Source organism: Leucopleurus acutus, assembly GCF_964270905.1.
Source record: "Leucopleurus acutus genome assembly, chromosome: 19".
Lineage (NCBI taxonomy): Eukaryota > Metazoa > Chordata > Mammalia > Artiodactyla > Delphinidae > Leucopleurus > Leucopleurus acutus.
The window spans coordinates 20,679,042-20,693,350 of NC_139161.1; the positions used below are offsets into that span (position 1 = coordinate 20,679,042).

The 14,309-nt window shown below is 51.2% G+C and overlaps 1 protein-coding gene across 1 annotated transcript; it reads right to left on the reverse strand.

The window, feature by feature from the left end:
• Positions 1–265: 265 nt before the first annotated feature.
• PSMD3 (proteasome 26S subunit, non-ATPase 3) lies at positions 266–13,774 on the reverse strand. Its single transcript, XM_082860970.1, has 12 exons — positions 13,405–13,774; positions 10,873–11,063; positions 9,096–9,233; positions 7,727–7,863; positions 6,627–6,817; positions 6,352–6,455; positions 2,879–2,993; positions 2,655–2,774; positions 2,425–2,528; positions 1,987–2,142; positions 914–964; positions 266–728 (listed from the first exon to the last, which is right to left on the reverse strand). The coding sequence occupies exons 1-12, from the start codon at positions 13,622–13,624 to the stop codon at positions 651–653; spliced, it is 1,605 nt and encodes a 534-aa protein (XP_082717096.1). The 5' UTR covers positions 13,625–13,774; the 3' UTR covers positions 266–650.
• Between the last annotated feature and the right edge of the window lie 535 nt (positions 13,775–14,309).

The window sequence follows — 14,309 nt, forward strand, 5'->3', positions numbered from 1 at the left end:
CCTCTTCATCTACAGCTGCTTCGGGTCCTCGGGTCATGCTCCCCACGCTGGGTCCTCTGCATCATTGATGTTCTCTGGTTGGCACCTGGGGCGTTGCCGTACATGTACCCTTCGTTCCTGCTGAGCGAGCTCTGCTATCAGAACGATGCCTCGTGGGTTTCTGCCTCTCCTAGCTGCGTTCCCTCCCAGGCCAGAAAAAAATCTGGGCCTGTTAACGTTGCACATGTGAGAGTGAAATAAGAGTAATTAACTGATGCACAAAGGGTCCTGGAGAACTTTTTATTGTTTAAAAATCACAACTGAAGCTTCAAAAAACATACAACCTAACACATGTCCCAGTTCCAGTGCCCTCCTCCCTGGAGGAGAGCACAGGGCTAGTCCCTCCCATCCTGCTGCCCACACTGCTAGCCAGGACCCTGCCCTGGGGAGGCTGCCTGCTCGCCCTCCTGCCCACGTGTGCTACGTCACCGGCTGGGGAGGGGCCCTGGGATGAGGTGGGGGTGACTGGCTCCCTGCACCCCTCAGCCCCTGCACTTATGCAGTCTGTGTGCAGCGTGTGGGAAAAGGGGCCAGTTCCCTGGGCAGGGACCCCCAACGGGGAAGGATAAAGAGCCAGTCCCCACTCACCCACCCCTCCCCAGCCCCCCAGCTCAAGGAAAGCTGTCATCGTCATCTTCCGCCATCTCCTTGGCAAACTCCAAGTCCTGCTGCTCCCGCTCCCGCCGCTCCTGGGGACAGAGGGGGCGAGGGCCGGGCTGCTGAGGACAGGTCGGGCTCTCTCACTCCGTCTCCACCCAGGGCCAGAGACCGCCCAAGCTTCGGAGTTGCCCCAGCCCTTGCAGAAAGCTCCCCTCTCCCCTTTCTAGAGGGAAGTTTGATCTTTCAGTCTTACTCGAAGCAGAAGGCAGCTTACCTCCGCAGACTCCAAGTCCTTGTTGTACGATTTGGGAGGAAACCTCATGGCCTGAAGCACAACAGAGAAAGGAACAAGGTGAAGAGGAGGCATCAATGTAACACCCACTCGTCGTGCTCCTGCGTGCCAGGCGCCAGGGTATGCGCGGGATAGGTGATCACTCCCTAGTTCAGTCCAGTGGCGGAGCCAGGCATGGAGACTAATTCATGACTACGACACCACAGGATAAGTGTTGAAGATGGAGAATTAGAAGAAGCCAGAGGTATAAATGATTAACCCTCCTGATTGGGCCAGGAGAGGGACTGGCAGTGAGAAGGAAGACGAAGAATGGACGGGCTATGGGAGTGGAGGAAAGGCGTTGCAGGCAGAGGACTCAGGGTGTGAGCAGGCCCGGCCTGAGTTCATTGGGGCCAACTGGGGTGGAGGAGAGGGGTCGGCGGAGAGGTCCTGGGTGGGGGGAGGCCAGGGACGCCGGGGACCAATTCACGAAGGGCCTTTCCTGTCTAGCAGAGCACAGCGTTTGCCTGGATTTAAGTGAAGCTATATCCCTGGTTTCCTGGGGGAAGAGAGCAGGAAAAAAATCGGCAGCCCAACAGTACCAGCACCTAACCCAGCGCCTGACACAGGGTAAGAGCTTAAGAGCCTTTTGTGGAACGAGATGGCAGCCCTACCTTTTACACAATTCAGACTTCACTAAGTGCCCCAAGACAGTGATTTCATGTAATCCTGTCAACCCTGAGAAGCAGGCAGGGCAGGTAACACCTCATTATCAGCTTCACAGAAGGAGAAACAGGCTCAGGGAAGGTAAATGACTCAAACTTGGAACCCAATCCAGAACACTGCCCTCTGAATCCCGGTCTGATGCTCCCTGGCAACCAGACCCCTGAAGAGCAAAGGGAAGGTGCTGTGGTCCCACAAGCACAGTCCTTTGCCCCTTCTGGACACCCAGTGGTTTTACAGAGATCGCCTGGGAACTGCGCCCCAAACCAAGCCAGTCTTCCCTGAGGAACCCGTGGGTGTGGAGGGGGGCACGTTGCTGCCAAGCATCGCCTCTGCAGCCCAGGGCTCCGCACCTTGACAGACATGTTGTGAATATCCAGACAGAAGGAGATGCGCTGGTGGAAGGCTAGCTGGGGCTCACGGGTGGAATAGATGTCAATCATCTCCTTGGACTGGACGTAGCCCTTCTCGTGGTTGATGCTGGCCTCAATGACGCCATCCCGGATGGCCTGCAGGCCCCAAAGGTAGGAAGAGTCACCAGAAAGTCCATCTTCTAAGTCCTAGAACATCTTGTCCCATCTCTTTGTCCTCCTTGATCTCTCACACACTCACTTGCATACACACACCCTCTCTCTTTCTGTGGCAACTTCCTGGCTTCACTGCAAGACGGGCACTCCCTGAAAAGACTATGCCACTGCTTTACCTATTCCCCTCCTTGGTCAACCTCCTCCCACCCCCATCTCTGAAATGAGGCAGCAAGGTGACAACCACGGTCCCTGAGCCAGGCCCACCTTGGCAACAATGAACTCTGCATCCTCTGGGCTATCCAGCTGCAGCTTCTGGGCGATGTCCGCCAGGGAGATTCGGGAATAGGAGAGGCTGATCATGCGCACACCTGGGAGAGGAAGGAGCGGTGGGGAAGATGGGGCGGGCACAGACCCTTCACCCGCCCAGGCGCCCACAGGGTTGTCCCTAGTCCCGGTCCTGCTCTGCCAGGGGCCCCTCAGACGCTGCTCCACACCTGTCTTGATGACGTTGTGTCGCAGTCGGATGATGAGGGTGTAGGTCCCATCTGCTTGAAACTTCTCCCCAAACTGATCCAGGACCTGGTTGAACTTGGCCAGGTTTCCCGTCCTGACAGCTGCAGTGGGGAGAGGAGTGGATCAGATGCTGCACAGGGTGCGCACAAAAAAGGGGCCACGGTGCCAGGGGTCCGGCAAGCTCTGGGAGGGGACCAGCCCTTACCCTGGGTCAGAAGGAAGTAAGGCATGAGCGAGCGCTTGAGGGACGGTTGACGGAACTGCAGCCGGTCCGGGATCTCCCCCAGCAACAGCTCCACCACAATCAGAAGCTTGTGCACCTGGCAGAGTGCGACAGAGGAACACAGTGGGCAGGGAGCCCCACCGGGTGGTAGAAGAGAATGAAATGGGGCTTCAATTCAGTCAGACACACAGGGAAAGAGGGAACGTGGCACTGGGACCAGGCCCACAGAGAGAGGAAAAAAATCCTCAAGCTGTGCTGGGCGTGGAATTGAAGCTCTGCCTTGGGAGACAGGCCTTGTGAGCTTCTGACCCTTTGGCCACACCAGGCCCTCAGCTGCATTTCATCTGGCCAATCGGTGCACAGCGCCCTGAAATGGCAAAGTTCTAAAGTACAGGCAGATGGGTAGGTTCTATGGCTCAGAAATGGTGAGGAAGCAGGGCCGAGAGGCCTAGGCAATGGAATGTGAGTCAGCCAAAGATGCTGCTAGGGAGGTGAACTACGTGTAAAACTAGTTATCTGGGTAGAGGCAGCAGCTCAGGGAAGGGCCTGCAGCACCTCAGCGAGTGAGCCGGCTGGCTGGAAAATCGGGCCCCTCCTCCTCCAAATACCACTGTGGGTATTTCTCAAGGGCGCCTCCCGTGGATTCAGCACCGTGCAAGGACGACTACGGTGGAGGGGACGATGCCCAGCAGTTACGGAGCCTCCCACCAAGCAGGAGGGACAGGAGCACAGACAGCTAAACCACGTGACAGCAAGTGTCACGAGGGAGGTAAGGGGCTAAAATGGGTGGTGGCTGATGGTGTCCACCCCTGGGCAAGGACCCTTCCTTTGCTCCTCCACCCACACCCACGAGGCTGCCCTGTCCCTTGGCCCTCGGCGTACCCCACGAGTGAGGGGAAAGCCATGCCGACGGCAGAAGCTAACACATGCCTTAAGGATTCTGATGAAGCAGAAAAGGAGGGAGGACGTTTCAGCCAAAGGAACAGGCTGGTGAAGAGGCCGGCATACTGGAGGGGGTGTGTGTGGGGCCACCTGGAGAGATGAGCGGGGGCCCGTCCGGGGACGTGCGGTTTTGAATGCCAGGCTGAGTTCTGAGTTTGGAGACAGAACTAGCTAGGCTGTACTTGCTAGCTAGGAAACGCTGAGCAACTGAGTCTGGTTTCTAACTCCCTAAAATGGGCATAACAACAACAATAATACCTGGCTTGCCTACTTCACAAGACTTACAATACTCTACTGGGCAGGCAATGGGGAGAAATGCGAGCTTCCCGGGCCATGCAGACGGGCCTGGAGCTCCGCTGAGTCAGGCAGCTGTGCGGAAGCTGGGCTGGTGGAGGGGAGGATGGCGACCAGCAGGGTCAGCGGCTTGAACAAGGGCACTGGTAACATCAGAGAGGAGATGAATACAAAAGCCATGGAGGCAAATCAACAGATGACTCAGCGATGGTGAAGGGGGTGTGGGGAGGAATCCAAGATGGCCCGGAGGCTCCTATCTGGATCAGGAGGGCAGGAGGAAGGACTGGTGAGGGGTGCCCAGAAGGGCCTGTCTGGACAAGCTGAGGGTGAGGAGTCAGGCAGTCTCTACACAGAGATGCGTGGTGGGAAGTCGGATTTGCAGGTCTGGCTTCATGAAAGGGGTTAGAATTTGTATTATGGGCTGAACTGTGAACCCCCAAATTCATATGCTGAAGCCCTAACCCCCTAGTACCTCAGAATGTGACTGGATTTGGAGATAGAGCCGTTAAAGAAGTAATTAAGGTAAAATGAGGTCATATGAGTGGGCTCTAATTCAATGCGACTGGGATCCTTATAAGAAGGATTAGGATACAGACGTGCACAGAGGAGAGACCATTTGAAGACGTCAGAAGATGGCCAACTACAAGCAAAAGAGAAGCCCTCGAAAGAACCAGCCACGCTGACACCCGGACCTTGGACTTCTTGCCTCCAAAACTGTGAGGAAATAAATTTCTATTGTTTAAGCCACCCAGTCTTGTAATAGCAACCCGAGCAGATTAAGACAGTTCATAACGGACTTCGGTGAAGCGTCATGGAGGTCACAGCTGAGCCATGAAGGCAAATGAGATCACCCAAGGCGAGAATGTGGATTTTCTACAGATGGATACTTTCAACATGCTCTGTTGTGGACTCCAAGTTAAATTTAATGTCTCTCTTTAGCCATTCTCACTCTCCCTGTTTTTACTTAAAGCTGGCTTCTCCATGTGGGCTCTCTATCCCACTCCTCCTACCTTGTTCAAGGCCTTGGCCCATCGCCTATTTGCTTAAGTCTCTCTGGGTGGCAAGTTCCCCAACTCTGCCCCTTCCCCTCTCAGGCAACCCTCCCACCTCCTTCCTGGCTCCCTGGCCAACAGTCTACAGGTCAAAGACCGTACTCCAGCGCCCTCTGCTCCTTCTTCTGGCGACCTGGCTCCACCACAGAAAACTGTGAAACCTTACCCATCCATAGTAAAACCTGGTCTGAAAACACTGCTTTATCCCACGAGACCTCTCCCTGGTGCACAACACAGCCTATATGTTAATTACCTGTATTTTGAGTGAATTTTTGAAGAAGCCTTAGTGTGTGTCCTACGTTGTAAAAGCAATCTCTCATTGTGCAATGTACCCCATGTGTCTGGAAAGCCATTCCTTTCCATGAAAATTCTACCCATCTTTCAAAACCCAGATCAAATTTAACTATTTAAGATTACTTTGACCACAACTGAATCTGCGGTTCTCTGAACTTCTGAACTGAAACAAAACAAACCTCCCACCACACTGAGCTAATCACTGCACGTGCTCACCCTGCTCTCTTTCAAGGGCACTAGGAGGTGGATGTGTTAATGTGAGAGCAGAGGTTTGTAGCTGGGAAAGCTGGTCCTAATTCTGGCTACCAGTCTCTGTGCCTTTACACAGGCCATCAAGCCTTTCTGAGTCAATGTTCTTTATCTATCTCTTCAAGGGCAAGTACCATTTCTTATTCTTCTTTTCTATCCCTCATAGTGCCCAACATGAAGGTCAGTACTCAAAAAACTACCTGGTGACTGACAGCTTTGCCACGGCCAAGGTTTACCTCCACCTGAGTCAGACAGCCTTAGGGAGAGCTCTGGGTTCCCTGGCCACAGACAACACTGCTCCCGAAGGGGCACGTGAGGGACCAGGTAAGAGCCTGGGGTTTATCAACACAATCCAGGCCCTCACCCGCAATGACTACAGGGGGTTCTGGGGAATGAGGAATATTCTAAACCTACGTACCGGGGAGAATACTGGAAACAGAAACTGCCCGAGGTGCAGGTAGCGTCTGCCTAACGCGCCCTGAACAGCGTCACGTGCAAACAGACATGCGATGCCACCTTCAGGGTAAGAAGATTAAGGACCTCCTGGGCTCCTCAGATAGGGAAGCGGCACTAACATGGTATGAGACAAGTAAGGGGGTCAAAGGGGTGAGAACTGCCGCTCACCGTCTGTTTGAAGCCGACAGCTGTGTGCTGAGGGGCCTTGCGAAGGGCATTGGTCATCGTCCTCCGGGCCTCTGAGTACTCCAGCTGGATGGCTTTGATGCGCCCTGGGTGTGAAGAAGAGAACTGATCAAGAGGATGGTGTGACCCAAACTCCAGCCCCCCGCAAACCAGAGTGCCAAATGGGCGCTCTTATGCACGAAGGGCACCACTTTCTTAGCAAATTTGCACCGAGTGAGCCCGAGACACCTTCCGGCTGGGGGCCGGGCCCTGCTCACCTGTATAGTAGAGGTACCTTGCCCACTCATTGTTGTTGGCCTGCTCGGGGAACACAGATTTGGACACCAGCTTCTCGGCCTGGTCGTACAAGCTGTAGTGTAGGTAGTTCCGCAGCAGGAGGTTCAGCAGTGTGGCCTGCCCGTCCGCGTCATGCCGCAGGGTGGCGGTCCGGAGCCGAGCGTGCAAGAAGCTTCAAGAAGGAAAGAACAGGGAGGTCAAAGCCTTCACGTAACAACTCTTCAAGCTGCCTCTGACCTCTCCATTCTCTCTCAATTCCTAAAAAAGTGACTCAAACTGCTTTTCTGGTTATTCACTGAATACTCAACAAATGAAGCACTAGTCCAGGTACACAGAAGGACAGAACTCTGCTCAGGGAACCTGCATTCTAGTGGGGGGAGACAGACAGCCATCACGATGAATAAGCGTACCATGCAGCTCAACAAAAGGTGGTGGGGTGACATCGAAAGCAGGGTAAGTACGACGGGAACCGCAGAAGGAGAGGAGGATGGGGTTGCAACTTTAAACAGCCCAGTCAGCGTAGGACTCGCTGAGAAGGTAACCGTTAAGCAGAGGCTTGAAAGAGGCGGGGAGGAGAGCGTTCTCGGCCGAGGGAACAGTGCGCTGGCGTGCCCGCGATAGAGCGAGGCGGCCAGCGTCGGGGGAGCAGTGGAAATAAAGTCAAGGAGGCAGTAACGGGGGCCAGACCCCGTGGGGCCTTATAAGCTTACATCACGAGGGCTTTGGCTTTTCCCTGAGGGAAGCGGGGAGCCGCTGCAGGTTTCAAGTAGAGGAGCGAAAGGCTTTCCAGCCTGAACCTGCTTGCACCTCTGACCCACTAATGAGTCCTCCCCTGACGTGTGGAGGGAAGAGCCTGGGAGACAGGACTTAACATGCCAGTGGTCGTCTCCATTTCCTCATCTAGTCTCAGCCTCGCCCTCAAACCCTCGCTCTCAAACCCTCGCACACCCATTACCCCCACTTCCTGCTGGGCACGTTACATCTACCAGCCCACAGCCCCCTGCAAGTCCACAGCTCTGTGGTAGTGCCTGACCGAGTCTCTGACCCCACGGGCCGCGAGCCAGACCGCTGGCCACAGTACCTGCGCACCACATCCAGCTTGTCCAGGAACTCATAGACCCGAGCATGGTAATAGTAACACTTTGCAGCCACAAGGTCCAGGGCCCGGCGGTTCTGAGTGCTGATCTTCTGCATCAGGTCATCAGAGATCTTCTGTGCCTGGGGAGGCAGCCAAAAGAGAATCAAGCGTCAGTGTTTCAAAACGTTAAACACGGAGCCAGCAATTCCCCTCCTAGGCATACGTCCAAGAGAACTGGAAACACACGTTCACATAAAAACTTGCACACGAACATTCATATCAGCATCATTCACAATAACCAAAACGTGGAAACAACCCAAGTGCCTATCGCCCAATGAATGGATAAACAAAATGTGGTATATCTATAGGATGGAATTTTACTCAGCCATAAAAATGAACAGAGTACAGATATATGCCACAACATGGATGAACTTAGAAAACATCATGCTACAAAAAAAAGCCAGACACAAAAGGCACATATTATATAATTCCATTTAGATAAAACGCCCAGAATAGGAAAATCCATGGGACACAAAATATTAATAGATTACTGGGCTGGGGTGAGGGCAGAACAAGGAGTGACTACAGATAGGTATGGCGTTTTTCGGTGGGGGCAGTGATTAAACTGGTGTGGAATTAGATAGTGAGGGCGGTTGCACAACCTTGTGAATATACCAAAGACTACTGAGTTGTACACTTTCAAGGGAGTGAATTATTCCTAAAAACCAACCAAACGAAAGCCAACCAGTGCAGAGCAAGGAAAACACAAAACAGAGGACTGAGGAGACCTGTCATTTTTGGGGGCATGCTCTTGGGACAGCGGCTAAGCCTGACAAAGGAGCTGGCCCCAGCTGGAAGGCGTGGTAGAAGAGTGCTATCCAAAATGGAGTCTTTCAGTTTCATAATAATAGCTACCATTTATTAAAATGTTGTGAACGCTTACTACGTGCAGATCATTGTGCTAAGTATTTTTTAAATGTATTATTTTATTTAATACTAACAATAATCTTGTAAGGTGGGCAGTTTGTCTCATTTTACACACAGCTGGGAGAAATTAATTTGCCTAAGGTACAAACGGGATTTGAACCCAGGTATTTCTGTCTCCAGACCTACTCTTCTCGAAAGCATCCACTATACTGGGATCGCTCCACAGACGGGTACAGAGTGGCCACTGCCAGCCCTTTCCCAGAGCCTGAGCAGGAGTTGAGGGGTCTTCCCCAGATGTGGGGCTGGGTGCATTCCCACACGGGGGAAGAGCCTGGGGGACAGTTAATAACCCAGCGATTGTCTATTTCTTCACTAGAGGCACCCTCCCCCACTAAGCCCGCACCCCGCCTGGGGCGCGTCCGTCACTTGCACGGGCCCCGGCTACCTCTTTGTAGCTCTTGCTGTTCATCAGGAAGATGACCACGAGGAGCTGGAGGTAGGCTTCCACTTCAGGCAGGAGGGGAGCAGACGCAGCTTTTCCTGTTCGGGGACGGAACTGCAAATCGGCTTCTGTGTCCATGGGCTAGAGAGGACATGAGTTACCGTGGAAGAGCTCAGTCAGATCAATCAACCAAGAATTTATTAAGCACTCACTATGTATTTCAACAAATATTTAATAAGTGTCTACTACACGCCAAGATTGTTCTAGGTGCTGGGGGTTCAGAAATAAAGATGACACAGTCTCTTTCTGAAGGGAGTCAAGGAGGCTGGCAATACAATAAATACAAAAAAGGGTTACAGGAGTATAACATCCTTACAGAATATAATGTGGACAGAAAGGATGATGTAAGGACCCCTCAGAGAGCCTACAATCTAAGTAGAGATTAAACCACCATACTTGGAACCACTGCGAATTCTATCAGGCAGGGTTAATAAAGGGATATAATTCTAGAGATGAGATCAAGAATAATGAGTCAGGGAGTTCCCTGGTGGTCTAGTGGTTGGGATTCTGGGCTTTCACTGCCGTGGCCTGGGTTCAGTCCCTGGTTGGGGAACTGAGTCCTGCAAATCGTGCGGTGTGGCCAAAATTAAAAAAAAAAAAAAAGAATAATGAAACAAAAAAAAATTTTTTTTTTGGTGGGAACAAAGGAATTTGGGGGGAAATTGACATATACATAGTACTTACCTTCAGATCTAGTCACCAAAACTGGAATAATGTGTAATAGATCAAAAGACGATCATGGTGGGTTACTTTAGAGATGTAAAGGTTAAAAACATTCCAGGTGGGGCTGGGAGAGGGGGCGCTTTTCCTTTTTCCCAGACAGTAAAGTCTTCACTGTCCACCTCAAGGATTTTCTGAGTTTTTACATCTATGAAACAGACTGTAAGCATACAGGATTTTAGGGAGATGAAGGTGGCTGAAGGGCCAGTGAGGTTTGAGAAGGGGCAGGACCCGAACTGTATCATGGATGATAAGGGGAGTTTTACAGCCAGAAAGGAAAAGGAGAGGTTTCTCCTGGCATGGAGACCACTACCACCAGCGAACTAACTTCATCAACATGCACTCTGTGCCACACCCTGTTCTACGAGCTTTCTCCCTCCTCCTCGCCCCCCCCAAATCTGTTCATCACATTTACCAAATGAAGAAAATGAGGCACAAGGAGGTTAGGTCATTTGCCCAAGTCCCACAGATACCAAATGGTCGAGTTTGGATTCAAATTCAACACCCCCTCCAAAACCTGTGCTCTTAACCACTGTTCTTTTGTTCCTTTTTTTGTTGCTTTTTTTTTTTTTTTGGCCGCACCATGTGGCATGTGGGATCTGTAGGATCTTAGTTCCCCAATCAGGGGTGGAAGCGAGGAATCTTAACCACTGGACCGCCAGGGAAGTCCCTTAACCACTGTTCTACACATCCTTCATGGTGAAGCTTCGGAGGCAAAAAGGCAGTGGAATAGGCCCCCTGTTGGGGGTGGTGGGAAATGAGTGTGGCTGGAAGGGTCCTGATTCCTGGCTCTTCTTCCTGACTCAGAAGAATGACTCTACAGGGCAGAAGGATGGTCGCCTTGTTAGAGGGCAAATGAGTATTAAGAGGGGCTGTCTTGCTTCATGACTCTGCTATGGCAGGTAACAAGACAGGTCTCCAGGATAGGAAACAGTTACACAGGGTGGAATGTGTGTGTCAAGCCAAGCCTGCACCCTTCACGCTGGCCTGACTCACTTACCTCTTCCAGGAAGGGTAGCAAGAAGTCTCGAGTGGCACTGTTGGAGGTGAAAAAGCCATGCACAGCCTTGTACAGAACGTAGTGGTTGAGGCGGCGTGATGTGGAAGGTAGCATCCGCAGGGCCCTCAGCACGAACCGGGGCTCCTTGCCTGAGACTGCCTTCTCCAGCTGTTTCACGTGCTCCTTGATGTCTGTGGAGGACGAGGGGAGAAAAATGTTAATTCCAACTCCTACTCCCCCCCCCCCCCCGCCACTCCAGCCAAGCAGTCCTAGGGAGCCTCTTACAAATGGCAGGATGTGGCCAATCACCGCTTTTGCCCTAAGAGCAATAGTTATGGATGCCATACACTGATGTTAAGACATAACCAAGAGACAAAGAAAAATAAAGCTGGGGTGGGGGAAGGAGTAGAGGGTGACAGAAAAAAGAAAAAAACAATGAAAAACAAGAACACGTGGAGATTTAGCGTATCGTCAAATAGGAAAAGACTTCTAAAAGTCTTCTGAGAACTGTAAACAAAAGAAAAATATCTGCAACACATGTGACCAGAGATTCATATTGTTTTTCTACAAGGAGCTCGTATAAAGGATTACAATAAATAAAAATGAACATGAATGGACAATACAAAAAGGATAACAAATAACAGACGTGAAAAGTATATTTCACTAGTATTCAAATAATCACAAGGGAAAACATTTTTCAATTACCCTTCTAGTGGTGTTTAAAAAATGATAACATATAGAGTACAGAAGTGAGCAAGACATTTCTGCTCGTATAATGTATATCAGTACAGTTTTTCTGGACAGTAACTACCAAAAACCTTAAAAACAAACGTAAATACCCGTTCAATTCAGGGATCTCTAATGAAGAAATAATTATAGAGGTAGATCAGACACTTGGGCACAGAGATGACGGCTGCAAAGCTATTTGTAACAGAGAAAAATAGACACAACTTAAATATCCAGAAATAAGGGAATGCAATCAATTGGTCGTTTCTCAGTTACCTTTGTATTTTTAGCATAGGGTGCCGGGGCCACATTAACGATATAATAATAATAACAGCTAATATTTATGGAAGATTTTACTATGTTTTCATCACGTAGTTGTAAACATTTTAATCTTCACAACAACCCAATTAAGTAGGTACTATTACTTTCACTTATAGAGATGAGGAAACTAATCCCAGAGCGTACATTCTTAGCCATCATATCAGTTATTCAATGAATGTTTCTGGAATACATTGAATGCTTTGTTTATGGATATGTTACATGAAGGCACACAAAATCATCTGTATTTAGTTATGCCTTGTTCCAAACTGTATATATAAACTTGATCTCAATTATGGGAGAGCAGCTCAAAAATTCATAGGAAATAATGTTAACCACGGTGGGTTTTTTTTTCCCCTCCTACTTTAGACTTCTCACATTAAAATGCTTATAAGAAACATATGTATATACCCAGTAGGTAATGCTGAATGGCACCTTTGCCACTGGTTGACTATCGTTATTTCATGTAAAATGATCTTTACTAGACACTGAGCCTGCTATCCAACTTCAGAGCAGAAGCTGATGCCGTCAGCGCTACCACACCCTCAAAGCACCACCCAGGAGCCTAACTTTGCTTATTTCAATGTTTTCGAGCTAGTTTCTCGTGCAGTTAAGTAGAGAGAAAACCCGATAAATAGTCCGGTCCTACTTGATCCAGAACCAGAAAAGAGCACCAGGGTCACAGTGGGAAGCTCTCACTCTACCCACTCCAAATGCGGACAGGATGCTCTAAGTAGGAAAAGTGAAATATGAACTTGGAGGAACAAGAGGATGATAGGAAACAGGGAACAGGCACCTAGGAGAAAAGAAATGGGATTGGTATATAGTTTACGTGGAAGGTGAACATTAGGAACTCACACATCCGACACCTCAAAAGTTGGAGTGTGTAATGTGTTTAAACTCTTTAGAAACAGAGTAGGAGTAAGGGCTTGCAGGAAAAGAAAAAGAGCAGTGGGATCGTTTGGGCACCTCAATTACAGCAACAAGGAAGCAAGATACTAGGTAGAAAGGGGGAGTTAGGGGAGTTTGCTAAAGGTAGTTAAGACAACAGAAACCATTCTTAAAATGCAGGGGCCAGTATTTGGCGTCATTCTGACCCCCTTCAAACATAAATACAGACACTGGTTTTTAGAGAGATCAATCGTGCACTGGGGTCACTAGAATCAGTCCGGTGGAATGTAAATGGAGTAATAAGGTCAGAGGAGAAAACTCAGAAGAGTCTATGGGCCCAGTGAGACCTACTTCTAGATGCAATCCCCAGTGGGGGGTGGTGTGTGCGAAGGGAGGAGTCCTGAGCCTAGAGAAAACGTTCAGTTATCCGGGCTGGGGTCGGGAGTGTCAGGGTAGTGGGGGCGGGCATTTCGGGGTGATCCCAAGGAACCCTCAAGTCAAGGTGGTAGAGGCTGCGCTGGCATCCCAAGGAGAGGGTGGATCACCGCTGCGCTGTCACCCGTGATAATGGCACGTCCCCGGCCCGGGCTCTCTTACCCTCCAAGGTGACGGTGTCCAGCTCTCGCTGGGAGTGCTCAGCCGCCGCAGCCGCCGCCTTGCCATCGGTCTCGCCAGTTGATCCGCCACCCGCCGCCGCCTCCTCTTTCATCTCCACATCCTGGGGCGCCGGGGGCGGCGGTGGTTCTTGTTCCCCTCCGCCGGGCGGCGGCTTCGCCTTATCCGCGCCGCGGCGCCGCGCCGAGCCCTCCTGCTTCATGGCGCCCGGGGTCGCGGCCTAGTCCGGGGACCGAGGCCGGGGCCTCACGTGAACCCTCGCACCGGAGACCAGGAACCGAGCCGGGCCTGCACACGAGCGCGGACTCGCGTCGGGCCGCACGATGACGGAGCACCTGCAAACCCCTTCCCGGCGCTGGGCCTTCTGGGAAACGCCAGGCCGGGCTGACCGATGGCCGAGTCATCAAAGGGGAAAAAAGTCAACCGCCGAGATGCAGGATGGAGGCGGATCTTCGCAGAAAGAGCGGGGAGGAGCCTTTATGAGTTTGCGGGGCTTGCTTTGGAGTGCTCCAGTGTGTTGATTTTTTTTCTTGCGCCTCTCGAGTGCATTTCCGTATATGTCCACAAGAGGTCACCTCAGGCTCCAACTGGGTTACCGCGGACTCTAAGAGCACCCCACCCCGCGTGGAGTGGGTAGGGCCTATCGGAACGTAGGGCGTGATGACGCCACGAGTTGCTGGGCGGGTTTCATGCCTAAACTCGCTCAATTTGCGCCTGGCAAGAGGTCCGTTTTGATATCCTGGAGGCTGGTTTTCAACCGCCGCTCGAAGGGATGTGGAGCTAGGTTGTTGGACTTAAAATAAAACCAAACTGGAGACAAGGAAGAACCCTATGGGATTCAGACTTCTTTGTCCGAGTTTAGCTCGTGCTGAAAATAAGGCATAAAA